The 15,774-nt window shown below is 44.6% G+C and overlaps 4 protein-coding genes across 14 annotated transcripts in view; 3 read left to right on the plus strand and 1 right to left on the minus strand.

Moving 5' to 3' along the window:
* The window catches only part of LOC108656685 (serine protease SP24D), a 97,352-nt gene that overhangs the window by 73,405 nt on the left and 8,173 nt on the right, over window positions 1–15,774 (plus strand). The gene's annotated exons all lie outside the window — the stretch shown is intronic.
* Window positions 1,756–3,810, plus strand: Bx42 (Puff-specific protein Bx42). Its single transcript, XM_030390520.2, has 3 exons — window positions 1,756–2,126; window positions 2,184–2,744; window positions 2,807–3,810. Exons 1-3 carry the CDS (start codon window positions 1,904–1,906, stop codon window positions 3,652–3,654), a joined length of 1,632 nt encoding a protein of 543 aa, XP_030246380.1. The 5' UTR covers window positions 1,756–1,903; the 3' UTR covers window positions 3,655–3,810.
* On the minus strand, window positions 1,824–5,163 carry LOC115565384 (serine protease ea). The gene is made up of 3 exons (XM_089263823.1): window positions 5,095–5,163; window positions 4,564–4,896; window positions 1,824–4,508 (listed from the first exon to the last, which is right to left on the minus strand). The coding sequence occupies exons 2-3, from the start codon at window positions 4,886–4,888 to the stop codon at window positions 3,802–3,804; spliced, it is 1,032 nt and encodes a 343-aa protein (XP_089119949.1). The 5' UTR covers window positions 4,889–4,896; window positions 5,095–5,163; the 3' UTR covers window positions 1,824–3,801.
* LOC108656346 (putative phosphorylase b kinase regulatory subunit alpha) lies at window positions 5,505–15,757 on the plus strand. Of its 11 annotated transcripts, none has more exons than XM_089263929.1 (13): window positions 5,505–5,860; window positions 5,926–6,538; window positions 6,601–7,268; window positions 7,332–7,655; window positions 7,873–8,017; window positions 11,051–11,380; window positions 11,453–11,704; window positions 11,860–12,024; window positions 12,646–12,687; window positions 13,425–13,981; window positions 14,050–14,317; window positions 14,406–15,003; window positions 15,068–15,757. In XM_089263929.1, the coding sequence occupies exons 2-13, from the start codon at window positions 5,962–5,964 to the stop codon at window positions 15,171–15,173; spliced, it is 4,032 nt and encodes a 1,343-aa protein (XP_089120055.1). In that variant the 5' UTR covers window positions 5,505–5,860; window positions 5,926–5,961; the 3' UTR covers window positions 15,174–15,757. The 11 variants fall into 11 exon arrangements, with proteins under 11 accessions (XP_089120055.1, XP_089120051.1, XP_089120059.1 ...); XM_089263925.1 differs by lacking the exon at window positions 7,873–8,017 and adding an exon at window positions 9,257–9,404; XM_089263933.1 differs by lacking the exon at window positions 7,873–8,017 and adding an exon at window positions 9,257–9,404 and having other exon boundaries at window positions 13,725–13,981.

Below are 15,774 nucleotides of genomic sequence, written 5' to 3' on the forward strand. Positions count from 1 at the left end.
ATGCACACACACACTCTCCCTTGCTACATGTACTATGAGAATTGGTATGCTTGTGTGCGAAGCTCTTGCTGCCTGTAGCAATTTTAAGTCCCCGCATTTGCATTTGGTTGATCTTGTGAAATGCTCACATACATACATACATATGTATATATGTACATTTGATTGTGTGTCGCATGCGATGCGATGGTCACAATTATGGAATAGCACTTGTAGAAGCATTTGTTTGCCTATTTGCCATTACATGTGCGTGTGTGTATGTGCATGTGTGTATGCATGGGACGTGAACTTTAGCGTGCTTGTGTGTATGCATGGGACGTGAACTTTGGCTGCCTACCTCAACTAAGAATTGTCTGAATGATTTTGGGTTCGAAATGAAGAGGCGCGCTTATACATACATATGTATGTATGTATGTATTTATGTAAGTAGCTGATTAACTAAAGTGACAAGTGCATATGCCAATTCTTTTTAGAATTTTTTTTTATTGTCATGCACCTGTATATGTATGTAAATATATGAACAGGTACAAGGGATCGAAAATCGCATCCCATTTCGTATACTGAGCTTAATAAGGTACTAAACTTTTTTTTTAATTCCTTCTGATAGCCAACCCACGATCATTAAAATTAAATCCAGGTGCTTAAATATAAGCGCGAGTTACCCGCCAGTAACTATACTACACACATACACATACAGTATGAGTTATTCGCCGGTCACAGTGCCACAAAGAATTGGCATATGCACTTGTCACTTTAGTTAATCAGCTACTTACATAAATACATACATACATACATATGTATGTATAAGCGCGCCTCTTCATTTCGAACCCAAAATCATTCAGACAATTCTTAGTTGAGGTAGGCAGCCAAAGTTCACGTCCCATGCATACACACAAGCACGCTAAAGTTCACGTCCCATGCATACACACATGCACATACACACACGCACATGTAATGGCAAATAGGCAAACAAATGCTTCTACAAGTGCTATTCCATAATTGTGACCATCGCATCGCATGCGACACACAATCAAATGTACATATATACATATGTATGTATGTATGTGAGCATTTCACAAGATCAACCAAATGCAAATGCGGGGACTTAAAATTGCTACAGGCAGCAAGAGCTTCGCACACAAGCATACCAATTCTCATAGTACATGTAGCAAGGGAGAGTGTGTGTGTGCATGCTCATCGCGGAAATATTTTCATTATGAGCATCAACGCTTTCATACCCTTTTTAGAAATTATCATGAAAAAGCTAGCATTTTGTATGAACGTGGCAAACGCTTTACAAATTTTGGTATACCCTTCACACAAACGGAAAGAGCTGGGATCGTCGCGAACAAAAATTGAAATTTTTGTTCGCGGCTGAGAGTGATGATTTCAGCGACCATAGAGAGCGAGAGAGAGGGACTGAGAGAGAGAGAGAGTAGGACAAATGGCACATAGCTGTGCTTCATACGGAATTGGGACCATTTCGGTTGAGCGCTCATAGCGCACTGTTTTTGACGTGCAGCATTTTCACTGCTTGAACCTCCAGCGACTGAGCCGAGCAAATACGAATAACAGTGGTCCCTCAACTTAACAGTGTCGAGGTGTAGAAAAATTTGTTCTACATGTCTAGTCTATGTGTTCTCTGGTCAGTGTCGACACTAAAAATCCAGCAACTGATATCGAAAACTTTCATATCCAATTAAATACTAGAAAATATTTTACTGTCGTTTCGATTTTACAGTAGTGTCAGTATTTTTTATTATTCCCAAACAGTCACACTAAACAGAAAACGTCTGTGTATAATAGTGTGCGTGCGTGCGTTCATATTTTCTTCGCAGTGGTTTTCATCATTATCAATCTGCAAATATAAATTAAAGACTAAAAAACTAATATCCAAACACTTCTGATGTCGTTATCAAGTCTTCTGCCCACGCCGACTAACGCGGTATGGGATCGCGAGGACGAGCGTCGTTTGACAGCCAAAGGTGCTCCAATGATAGGTGCTCTGGTGTCCGCCAAAATAGCAGCGCCACCTTACGGTCAGCGCAAGGACTGGATACCACGCACAGAGGCTGACTTTGGAGATGGCGGTGCATTTCCCGAAATACACGTAGCGCAATATCCACTGGGTAAGTTTGCAACGATAAATAACAATAAAAGTTGTATGAACATCTTATGTCGTTCAGGTCTTGGGGCGCCTGCCAATGTGGGCAAGAAACCAGATGCTCTTGCCGTGCGTCTTGATGACAAAGGTAAAGTCAAATATGATGCCATTGCCCGCCAGGGTCACGGAAAAGACAAAGTCGTATACTCGACGATATCTCAGCTGCTGCCAGCTGAGGTTTTAGCCGAGGACGCTGAAGAGTTGCAGCGTCCCGACGAGGAAACCGTTGCCGAAACAACCGAGGAAACACGACTAGCTCTAGAGAAACTAACCAACCAGAAGATTACCTCAGCGCTTCCTGTGCGCCATGCCCAAAAGGCAGCACCTGCGCAATACATACGTTATACGCCATCGCAGCAAGGCGATGCTTTCAATTCTGGCGCCAAACAGCGCGTTATTCGTATGGTGGAGGCGCAACAAGATCCCATGGAGCCGCCCAAGTTTCGCATTAATAAGAAGATACCACGCGGACCCCCATCACCGCCAGCACCCGTACTGCACTCGCCCTCGCGCAAGGTGACCGTCAAGGAGCAGAAAGAATGGAAAATCCCTCCCTGTATATCGAATTGGAAGAACGCCAAAGGTTTGACTTGCCACCCATTTAATGTACATTCGATTAGTTGATACGTTTCGTTTTTTCACTAGGTTATACCATACCATTGGATAAGCGCTTGGCCGCTGATGGCCGTGGCCTGCAGCAGGTGCACATTAACGAAAAGTTCGCCAAGATGGCGGAAGCTCTTTACATAGCCGACAGAAAGGCGCGTGAGGCTGTCGAAGCTCGCGCTCAGTTGGAAAAGAAGCTGGCGCAGAAAGAGAAAGAGAAGAAGGAGGACATGCTGCGTATGATGGCGCAACGTGCACGTGAGGAGCGTGCTGGCTTGCGCAATCCCGAACCAGATGCACCGGGTGGTAGTGCCGATGCGCGTGAACGTAACGATTTGCGTGCAGAACGACAAAGGGAACGACAACGTGACCGTAATTTGCAACGAGCTGCGCCAGAGAAACGCACAAAGTTGCAGCGCGAACGGGAGCGTGACATATCGGAGCAGATTGCTTTGGGCCTGCCAGCAAAGAGTGCCGGCAATGGTGAAACACTGTTTGACCAGCGCCTCTTTAATACCACAAAGGGCATGGACTCGGGCTACGGTGACGACGAGGCCTACAATGTCTATGACAAGCCATGGCGCGATTCTAACACAATGGGCGCTCACATCTATCGGCCTAGCAAGCAGGCAGACAGCGACAACTATGGCGGAGACTTGGATACAATTGTCAATACGAAGCGCTTTGTTCCCGACAAACAGTTCTCTGGAGCTGGTTCGCGTGATACTGCTGGCGCTCAGCGTAACGGCCCAGTTGAGTTTGAGAAGGAGGAGGATCCCTTCGGTCTCGACAAGTTCTTGAACATGGCCAAAAAGGCACCCAAGCGTGCGGACGAAAAGAACGATCGTGGCAGCCACTCAGATCGCAAACGTAGCCGACGTGATTAAGACTAGACTTGACTTGATAAAAATGTTAATTACCCTTTTGATTAATCCTGAATGTATGGCCTAAATGCAGACATACATTCACATAATATATATATATATATATATATATATATACATATTTTTACAGTCATTATAAACGAGATAATCCTAAGAATTGGCAAGCATTGTATCAATTATCCAGGGCACATAGAACTCAACTCTTGTGAAGATTTGGGGTAGTCGTCTAGGTGAGCAGTATTTCTGGCCGAGTGAAATGATACCGATGGCATAGTACGTGGGAGTGGTAAAGCTTGTATTTCGCAGCATTAACGCACCACCGGAATCGCCTCTGCAGCTACCTTGCGGTGTTTGACCACCGGTGCACATTTGGCCAGGGTAGATCGGATGATGAACTCGTTGGCATTCGGAGATGGAGATAACTTCTAAAATAGCCTTCATCTTGATTGAACTGCCTTCGAAGTTGGCTTTGTTAGTTTTTCCCCAACCAACGATGTCCATGGCCATACCAGAATAGGAATCCTCATACTTCTCTTTTGCTGGCGGCAGGCATATGGGTATCACAAAGTCTGTGTAGTTTACGGGATGGCTAAGGCGCAGTAATGCAATGTCGTTGACGTGGTTGGAGGAGCTTCCATATTGTTCATGTGGCTTAATGAGGTCAACATTGATATCTATGTGCGGTGGAGCACAGACCTTGTCGCCATTCTTATACTGTTGGCAGTCGAGTGTGCTGGTCGTATTCCACTCACCCAGACGCACACGAATATTATACTGACGGACCACACAATGAGCCGCAGTCAATATCCACCGATTATTGATGAGAGATCCCCCGCACATCGGCCAGTAATTCAAGTCTGCAAAGTGGAGTTGTTAGTAACATGTTTAGTTCAAGCCAAGTGAACAAGTTACCATCATTCGAACAAAGCAGCAAAGCCGCCCAGCCGAATTCTTTAATGTCCGCCCGTTCGCCATGGAAAATGCGATTCATTAAAGGATCCACGCCACAAACACCCGGCGGGGGCAGCAGATCACTATTGTTGGGTTTTGCAACAGGTGATTGAGTCGAGGTAATTTGTATTGGTGTGCGACGTCGACAGCAAATCAGATCTGTTCGTTTAGCACATAAGCAGACGGAACGGTTGGAGCTATTTAGCTCAGAGTCACTTTCCCAGCATAAAGTACGTGGCTTGCAATATCCAATCTCCCCATCCACGCTACAACGACCGTGATGCATTATGGGAACTGTGAATGAGAACGTTGAGTCTTTAACTGTATGACGTATAAATATTTTAGGTTTCAGCTAATTAATAATCTAGTTCGACATTCAATTTTGTGGGCATTTCAATTTTTACACTATTAGATAAGGATATAAATTTGCAGAGCTCTAGCTGTGAAGCACTTCGTTAAGTTCTTAATTTTTAAATCGGACTCGAATCTTACCACGGCCAGTATAGATACTAGTGTATAGTAAACATAATATTGAAAAGACTCGAATAATCCGATTGAACATCTTGCTCATAATCAAAATGCAGAAATTATGAGCATCTCATAAAGAAAAGTCTTATCTGCTTCGACAAGTGCAGGGTCAATGCCACTGATCATATTAGCATTCTTGAACCAGTTCCTATAACTTCAATTGTTGATGCGATATTTGATTTCAAAGATTACATTATATCTATTTCAGCGATATCCCGAACTCAGATTAACAAAGTAGGATATGCTCTGGGTAAGTAATTTTAAATATCCCGCCAATCAACACGAAGTTCACATTTCAATTAATTATCGAGACAGCGCTGCAACTCTGGGCTAGTGCATTTTGTCGATATGTGAAATCGATATTGGTCTTGAGAATGATATATCGATAGTCGACATGACATTGAGTTGACATTTCGGAGTATAATTTTAGCATTTCTAACGATTTAGTTCTTAATTTTATTTTTTGCAATTCAAACAGTGGATGATTGTTATTAATTAACTTGTAGCTCACGTGTCCACTATCTACACACAACAATAATGCGACAATTTCTGTGCATTGACAACGATTACAGCAGCTTCTAAGTGCAGCCAGCTGCTGTTGCTGCTGTGTGGGTGGGTGTCTGGGCGGCGGGCTGGTGGCCGTTGGGGGAGAACACTGAGACATTGACAACAATTACGCTTAGAGTATCTCGTTGCATACACGACAACTGACGCTCTTAGAGGTAATTATGTAAGTGAATGTTGGAGCAACTATCAAGATTTAGATCATAAAACGTTCACCTGTCCTAACAACAGAATAACGCGTGGATAAGAAGGGGACGATAAACCGAAATGCGTTCTCGAAGCAATTCTGGGGTTCGCCTCGACTACTATCAGCGAATTGTGCATCGCTTAATATTGGCACATCAGGAGCCAGTGACCGGTTTATTTCCCGCCTCGAATGTCAATTCGCATGCATGGATACGTGACAATGTGTATTGCATTCTGGCCGTGTGGGGCCTGTCAATGGCCTACAAGAAGATCGCCGATCAGGATGAGGATCGCGCCAAGTGCTATGAGCTGGAGCAAAGCTGTGTCAAGCTGATGCGTGGCCTGCTCATGGCCATGATGAATCAAAAAGATAAAGTCGAGAAATTCAAAATGACCCAAAGCCCCTTCGATTCGCTGCATGCCAAGTACTCCAGTAAGAATGGTCTGCCCGTTGTCGGAGACAACGAATGGGGCCATTTGCAAATCGATGCGGTATCGCTATACCTCTTGATTCTGGCCCAAATGACCGCCTCCGGTCTTCAGATTGTTTTTTCGTTGGACGAGGTATCGTTCATACAAAATCTGGTGTTCTACATTGAGTCAGCTTACTCCATACCAGACTATGGTATTTGGGAGCGCGGCGACAAGACCAATCATGGTGAGTATTGACATCTTTCACATGAAATAGTTACATTCATTATGGCATTATATTGGCGACAGGTGAGCCCGAACTGAACGCCAGCTCCATCGGCATGGCTAAGGCAGCATTAGAGGCAATGAACGAGCTGGATTTGTTTGGAGCGCGCGGTGGACCTGCAAGTGTCATACATGTCCTTGCCGACGAGGCGCACAAGTGCCAAGCAGTGCTGCAGTCCATGCTGCCTCGTGAGTCGAACAGTAAGGAGCTGGATTCTGGTCTGCTGTGTGTCATTGGCTTTCCAGCTTTTGCTGTTGACGATGCCCAGCTAATACACAATACACGGGATGCAATATTGTCGCGCTTGCAGGGAAAATATGGCTGCAAACGCTTCTTGCGCGACGGCTATCGCACACCCAAGGAGGATCCCTCGCGCCTCTATTATGAGCGCTGGGAACTGCGCATGTTTGAGAACATTGAATGCGAATGGCCGCTCTTCTATTGTTATCTGATTCTGTTCCATGCATTTCAAAATGATAAGGCTTTGGTGCAGGAGTATGCGAATCGGTTGGAGAAGATAATGGTGCGCTCAGAAGATGGTACATTGCTGATACCTGAAAGCTATGCTGTGCCGCAGGATTTGGTGGGCTTCGAATACCAGAAGCCCGGCTCGCAGGAGCGCGTAGTTGTTGGCCGTTGTCCCTTCCTATGGGGCCAGTCGCTGTTTATTCTAGGTCGCCTCTTGCAGGAGGTGGGTGCATCGCGAACGAGTCCTCTAGATATTCCCTATTCAAGCTGTTTCATGTTCTTTCAGGGCTTTCTGGCTGTGGGTGAGCTGGACCCGTTGAATCGTCGCCTGGGCGCCCAAAAAAAGCCAGATGTTGTCGTTCAAGTGGTCATCATAGCCGAGGACAACGAGATTCGCGACAAGCTGGCCGAGCACGATCTGCATGTGCAAACGATTGCCGATGTGGCACCCATTGAGGTGCAGCCGGCACGAGTGCTCAGCCATTTGTACACGTACTTGGGACGGAATCGCAAGCTGGGCCTAAGTGGACGTAAATCGCGCGATGTCGGCATATTGAGCACCAGCAAATTGTACTCTCTGAAGGATCGCATCTTTGCTTTCACTCCGCAGGTAAATGACTCGGATCACAGTGGATCAAAAGACCCCACCTAAACGCACTCTGTACCCCGCTCTCTAGGCCAATATATTTCTATCTATATCCCATTCTTTCTTCTCTGATTTCAAATGATTCTAATTATTATTATTATTATTATTTTTGTCCTATTATGATTACTATTATTATTTATATTATGATTATTATTATTATTATTATTATATTGTGCATTAGTTTGTCGACTTGTCGCGCTTCTATATCGCCTCCGATAACGAGCTCATGATTGACATCCTTAAAGGCGAGATCAATTTTCTCAAGTCCGCTTGGGATCTGCTGGGTCGTCCCTTAGTAACGCTCGTGCTGAAGCGCATCCACTTAGGTCGGTTCACCTTGCTTAAATCCCAATCCGTTTTAATTTTCATCTAGTATTTAGCTGTACAATTGTTATACTTATCTCTGTGTGTGTGTGTGTGTGTGTGTGTGTGTGGGTGAGTGCGTGTGTGGGTGTGCGTATGTGTGTGTGTGTGTGGTGTATGGTGTATGGTTACAGTTAATTTGCATATTAGTTTGATTTGGATTTTGTTATCAATTAAATATTTGTTCTAATTATGATTGTTCATTTGTAGTTATTTTATACGAGCATCACAACACACACACACACACATACACACACAAACATATTGATATGTAGATATATATATATATATATATATATATATATATATATATATATGTATATATAGATATACATCTGCACATTTGTTGTTTTCAGCTTTAGTTTCTTAGTTTAGTTTTAGTTGAGTTGGTTTTTAGATATACTACATACACACATACACATACATATAGCTTACAGTTAGCAAACTAATATTAAACACAGCACAAACTAGTACTCATACACATACACATACACACAAACACACACACACACACACACACACACACACACACACACACACACACACACACACACTGATATATGTATATATACGTATATTCAAGTCATAGCATTTGTATTATAGAATATATGTATATACTTTCTCTATATATAAATACATGTATATCTATGTATATATTTAAATATTCATACATGATGATATATGTACATATACATTGGTATATTCCCAAGCTGCAGCCATAAAATTCTCAAATGGTTACAGCTTGGTGCGAAGACAAAACAGCAATCGATTGAGTATTCGACTGATCTCCAAGCTGGGAGATTCTTCAAACAGCTGTGCAGAGAATCCTCTTGATATATATATATGTATATATATATATATATGTGATAATCATATCTCTTTCCGATCCAAGACTCATCCGTTTTGTATGCCTAAATCAGTTTGCAGATCTCATAAATATACATAAATGAACATAAATATAATTATATACATACATTTCTATACATATAAGTAGCTTATTTTGTTCCTTCGATATCATTTATTTCTCTATGCTTTGCACTATATTCCTATCCCAAAAAAACCTAATGAAAGAAAGAGATCCGATTTCCCACAATACAAATTGGCCGAAATAGAAACAAAATTCTCTCTCTGCTCTCTCTCTTTTTGTATAATACGTGCTTAACCAACGGCAAAAACAACAACAATAATTTGTACACACACAGCATATCGACTATGAAGAATACTACACGACACGCGATCCCGATCTGCTCGCTAGCAATTTTACCACAAACTTAGGCTTCTTGACCAACAATTGGCGTCACATGTTGGGCAGGCCGACAATCACATTAATGGCTACGCATTATATGCTAGGTAACTACATCTCGAAACCCACGAAACACAATCCACAAACAAACCTCCAACCACACCCAACTATACCCGATTTCCTATTAAGAACTGCATATGCAGTCACACAGACACACACACACACACACCCCATATATACACACACACACACATGTATACATGCATACATATATAATTATATATATACATATGTATGCATATATGTAAATACATATAAACGCAAGTGATATGATCTGTTCTATGCTATGTTGGGGGTTTCTTTGTATGCATTGAGCTTTGTGCGCTTTTGCTTCTTATTCTTCTTGTTGTTTTTATACAAAACCTCCCTAATTATCTAATTCATATAAATGCCTATATATACATGTATATATATCGATGAATATGTTCAAAAAGTGTCGCTTATATTCTATTTTTTGCTATTCTATAGTAATACCCATCTATAGTAATACCCATCATTGCTTCAAAATAATGTCCATGAAAGGAATTATTTCCAATTTTTTCCGGCTCCTCCTACTCAACCTCTTTCAAGAGACTCTCTTCAGTTTTGGGACCAAGAAAAAGTTATAAGGCGAAAAGTCATAAGATAACTGTTATGGTATGGGTAAGAAAAATAGGCAAAAATAGAAAATTAGTACCAAGATTTTTGAAAAAAAGTAGTAATATGAGACATAAGTAAATATATGATAAGAATAACAAATTCGCTATACTTTTTCAACAGATATCATATATATAAATATATAGAGTGTGGACTTATGAGTGTAAATATCTTAAAATGCTTAAATTTGGGTGTAAAACCTCACAGCTATCTAGATAGTAGAAAGTAGAGAAAACTGAGTGAAGGCACTCTAGAAACAGAGTATTATTTGAGTTCATCTGTAATCTCATCTTAAGAAACTTTCAAAAAATTAATTTTAAGGGATAGGCTAAAGCCCTTCTTAAATCTCCACTTACTAAACATATAATTATAGTTGGACAACACTTTTCGCATATTACGAGAAATGTATTTTAGTTGCACTGAGAACAAGATATCTTCTGGTTAATAAGGGAATTTTTGGTTTTGAAACGAAAGCTCTACACTTCAAGGAGTAGCAAAGCTTGGAGGAACACACCCACCTTATCATTTTATCTATTCTGGTGTCAGTTACTGATCAAGCAAGTCCAAAACTCTTTCAAACTCCTTAGTTAAATGGAGACTCTGTAGACACAACTCTGTTTGTACTCCCTTTCCTTGCCTAACCGCATCAACCAGTCCCTCCAAGTGCCCCATTGATAAATGCTAGCCCCTTAGCTCCCCATCTAGAACTTAAGTAGCCCCGCTTCGTCCCCTATCTAACTGCACCTCTGCTTGTGCTGCACCCACTAAACTAATCTAAAAACTCACCCAACTTTGGTGCTGGTCTATGCTAATTAGTTAGCGAATGGCAACGGCTGTTCGGAGTTGATCTTGGCGTCTGTCGGTTACTGTTGTAGTTTGTGATTAAAATCTAGATGTAAGCGGCACCAGCTAACCACGCACCACTTGCCTAATCCCACCAAGCATCGATCGATCGATCAGTCAGTCTAATACCAAGCCATACAAAACAATGCGCATGCGATTCCGATCGGATTTAGCTAACGGTTTTCCTTCTATGACTGCTGCAATGCGCTCACAGACCAGGACAAGATTCCGCTGGCCATGATCCAGACGATGCGCAAGCTGAAGTCGGGCTACATAAATGGCACTCGGGTCATGCTGGGCAACCTGAAGGACTTTCTCAACACCTCGGCGATCACGGACTTGAGCTTCCTGGGCAGCACCGAGGACGGCTATCCGGACCGGCTGCATCCGGACGTTCAGACCTATTTGGATGAGCATCTGCTGCGCTCGTTCAGCAATCGCAGCACCATGAATCTACGCGGCGGTCAGCTCCGTCCGCGACACCTGCGCCGACGCATGTCCTGCAAGGGCGCCATCAAGAAGACGCGTTCCATCAATGTGGACTGTAAGTGTGCTGTAGATATGATGGCTGATGATCTCACATTCTCAATAAATGCTTTCCCTCTCTCGCCCCCAGCCGATAACTTGGGCATGGAGGGACCGACGCCACTGACCGAACGCCGCCTCTCGTCGATCGTGCCGCCGCCCTGGCTGCAGCCCAACAAGCAGGGTCACGTCAGCACCTTTGCCACCACGCCCGAGGAGGGGCCCAGCTCGCCGCCGCACCTGGGCGGGGATCTGGGTCTGCGCGAGAACATCTACCCCATGGATCCGCAGCACAGCCGCTCGGCCATCGATCGCCGCAGCGAATTTGTGCGCCAGCAAGAGAGTTAGTCCTTTTATCCAAGAAGCACAATTTTCCTTTGTTTGCTCCGATTCGGTGCTAATCTTGATTTCTCTCTTCTTTTGTATGGTTTATCATTTCGTTTTGGTTGACACTTTTGCGATTTGTTTTGTTTGCACCACTTGATCAAATACCCAAAGTAACTGTGCCCAAAATTCTCATTCAACGCCATCGCGTGGACACCAACTTTGCGGACACAGAGGTGGATGAGCTGATCGCGATGCTGCGCGAAACCGAGAATCTCGAGGAGCAGGGCGACATCCTACAATATCTGGTCGATACTCAAGGCCTGGACTTCAATACGGGTAAGTAGCTGATCCACGGGCCCACACACATCACTGGGCTGTAGAGACGTTGCCTTGCAAACGGTTTAACTGAACCGATTCACCCGGTTCGAGGATTACTGATTGCTGAACCGCACCTCTATAGCACTGCGGGAAATCACACACACACACAGGCATACACACGCGTGCACACACACACAGAAATACACACATACATGTATATACTCTATAGGCATAGGACAAGAAAAGAATATTTCTTCTAGAATTTTGTTGTGCGTGGCTGGTTCAATGGGTTTCTCGAGGAGTTTCGGTGTTGCTGTACGATTTCACAATGAAGTATTCGTAATGTTTTTTAGATTACCTACCTAATTAATGGCAAACATGTTGATTGCATAAAAGAGAAAAGAAATCTAGACCTCATTCGGAATTCAAAGGGAGAAAGAAAAGTTTTTCATTTCACGTTGCAATTTCATTTTCTTGAAGCTCATTGTGAAATCGATAACGGCTTGATCCTAATGTCGATACTTATCGATCTAAATCACATTTAATTGTTTTGTGCGTTCGTTCTTTGTATATGTGCTTTGTGCTCTCGTTCTTGTCCACTCTTCACATTCGCATCCGCATCGCTATCCGCATCCATAGCGGGTCTGGGCTTAAGGCACAAAACTGATGACAATGCCGCTGGTAAGTGTTGAAATTCAATCCTTGATCCTTGGTGTCCTTCATGTGCGTTGGGCTAATTGTACAATGTTGTTGGTGCTATGCAACTGTGACCCAAGCCACCGTCCCACTCCTACTCCCACAACCACAACCACACCTACTCCCCCACCGAAACAACAATTGGCATAGCATATCTAAGTATATCCGCACACATACATATACATATCAATTCAATCTCCATTGTCTTTGAGACGATTCTGTTCGATTCGGTTCGGTTCATTTGTTAACGGTCTTTCTCTTTGGTATTCTGTTGGCACAATTGCATTTAAGTTTAACTGTACTGCACACTCTATCTCTCTCTTTCCCACACATGTCACACACAAACTGTTATACACGGTGCTTAACTCTAATACAAGCTGCGAGAGACTTTGATACACTGGCTTCGCCTTATTTATTAATGCTTTTTATTCACGAACTAATTTAATAACCAATTTTATTTTTTTATATATTTTATTTTCAATGCTCTCGACACACATCCACACACACACACACATACACTTACACACATACAATAATCGTACCCAACAATTATAACAATCCGCTTCATCTGCTCTTCATGTCATTAACGGTGAAACGATCTATCAAAAACTCTTCTGCATCATCAACTACCAACTACCAATGGCCCGTCAACCTAACCCCCACAAATGAATCCAACTAACCAACAACAACAACAAAAAAAAAAAAAAAACAATACAATAAAGAGCTCGAACAAGCGTTCGTGGACGATGCAATGCTCGAGTTGTCAACTGCTGGTGGTGGTGGTGGTGCAGCTGCTGGTGCTGCTGCTGCTGCTGGTGCTGGTGAGGGCAAGCCTGTGGTTGCGGCTGTGCCTACAGTGATCATCGATGCCACGTCTCCCACATCTAAGGACGAGGACAATGCCAATCTGACCGGCGCCTCCGCCTCCGCCTCCGCCTCCGCCGCCGCCGCCGCCGCCAATAACAGCAGCAACAACAACAAGAACAACATCTTGAATAACAACGATTCTTCTCACTCTGAAGGCATGCTGGAGGAGGGACGTGTGGTGACCATTAGGGATCTGCTGAAGGGCCTGTACGAGAAGGCCTGCCAGGAGAAGCTCTGGGGCCTGGTGCGCCATACAGCCGGCATGCTGGGCAAGCGCGTCGAGGATCTGGGCAAGGCGGTCACCGATCTGCTGGTGCGCCAGAAGCAGGTCACCGTCGGCATGCCGCCCAACAACGAGCACACCATAACGGCACCCTTGCCGGAGGTTGAGCTGCGTCAGCTAATACACGATGTGGGTAGCCAGCAAACGCAGTTCCGGTTACGTGCCTCATACTAATCCCGCACCATTCCCTGTTGCAGGCCTACGGCGACGATGAGAGCACAGCAATGTTGACACAGGAGCTGATGGTCTACCTGGCCATGTTCATACGCACTGAGCCGCAGCTGTTCCACGAGATGTTGCGTCTGCGCGTGGGCCTCATCATTCAGGTCATGGCCAAGGAGCTGTCGCGCACGCTTAACTGTGACGGCGAGGCTGCCTCGGAGCATCTACTTAATCTGTCGCCCTTCGAGATGAAGAACTTGCTCTACCACATACTCAGCGGCAAAGAGTTTGCGGTCAGCAGCGGTAAGTCTATGCCAGAGCATTGCTCTCGGCTCATTCCCATTCTCTTTTCACTCGTCTCATTCCCATTCCCGTTCCCGTTCCCGTGCAGTGGCTCGTGGCAATCTGTCGATAGTGAGCTGCAAGTCGAGTCGGGTCAGCAAGAAGAGTCAGATTGGACTCGGCGATCCGGAGGGTGAGGATGCGCTAACGGCGACCATCGACGATCGCCAGGGCCAGTGGCTGCGCCGCCGGCGACTCGACGGCGCCCTGAATCGCGTTCCACGTGATTTTTACTCGCGCGTCTGGACCGTGCTGGAGAAGTGTCAAGGACTCGCCATTGAGGGTCGCGTACTGCAGCAGAGCCTTACGCAGGAGATGACGCCGGGAGAGCTTAAATTCGCCTTGGAAGTCGAGACGGCACTCAATCAAATACCCCAGCCGGAGTACAGGCAGCTGGTTGTTGAGGCGCTTATGGTGCTGACCCTGGTCACCGAGCACAACATGGTGCCCTCGTTGGGTGACATCATCTGTGTCGAGCATTTGGTGCACAAGGCGAATCAGCTGTTCCTAGAGGATCAGCGCAAGGTGCAGGGCGATGCGACGCTGTGCTGTGCCAAGCTCAAGGATGGCAAGGAGCAGCAACAGGCTGCCTCCGGCATGTTGCTCTGCGGTGGTGCTGCCTACATTTGTCAACATCTCTACGATAGGTAAGAGCCCTTGAATCACACTTCCAATCAAGTAAATACTATATCCGCTCCCTTATGCTCTCAGTGCACCCAGCGGCAGCTATGGAACCATGACGTACTTGTCGCGCGCCGTCGCTCTAGTGCTGGACTGTGTGCCCAAGCATGGTGAAATGGAATGCGCAATCTCCTAAAGCCAATGTGCGAACGCTACACTCAACCTGGAAACAAGCAAAGCGTCTGCAGGACGACGCTCACTTAATGCCATGTACTGTACTATCGACGACTTATGCTATTGTCTTTAGCTCTCGCTCTCGCTCTCTCTTGTTATCACACTATCTCTCTCTCTTTGATTATCTGGCTGTAGGCACACAGTCTCATTCTCTCTCGCTCGCTCGCTCGCGTCGTACTTGCGTCTGGCCGTGTATTTAGCCCAACGATATGTTAAGTCTGAGATCCGCCCCGACTCGGCAATGCTGCTGTATATATGTATTTTGTAGACCATCCGCCTACTCAGCAATTTGTTAATGTGTTTCTTTTTTGTTGAAATTCTTGAGCGGCAGGCAATCCGGGAGCCAAACGCACCAACACAACAATCTCTGTACACTCCCAGCAACGATCAAAGTGCACGCTTCCGCCGCATACATTGAATATGTATTATCACAATAATTGATTGATTGAATTTTACACGCCAATGACAATTGCAGTTTCCAAACGGGACTTCGAACGACACGTTTTAAATATGTTTTTTTCTCTAGATCTACTAAGTTGCAAGTTATTATTGTAAAACATAAA

The sequence above is a fragment of the Drosophila navojoa genome, chromosome X (assembly GCF_054131105.1).
Source record: "Drosophila navojoa isolate 15081-1374.11 chromosome X, UAZ_NAV_1.0, whole genome shotgun sequence".
In the NCBI taxonomy this organism is placed as follows: Eukaryota; Metazoa; Arthropoda; class Insecta; order Diptera; family Drosophilidae; genus Drosophila; species Drosophila navojoa.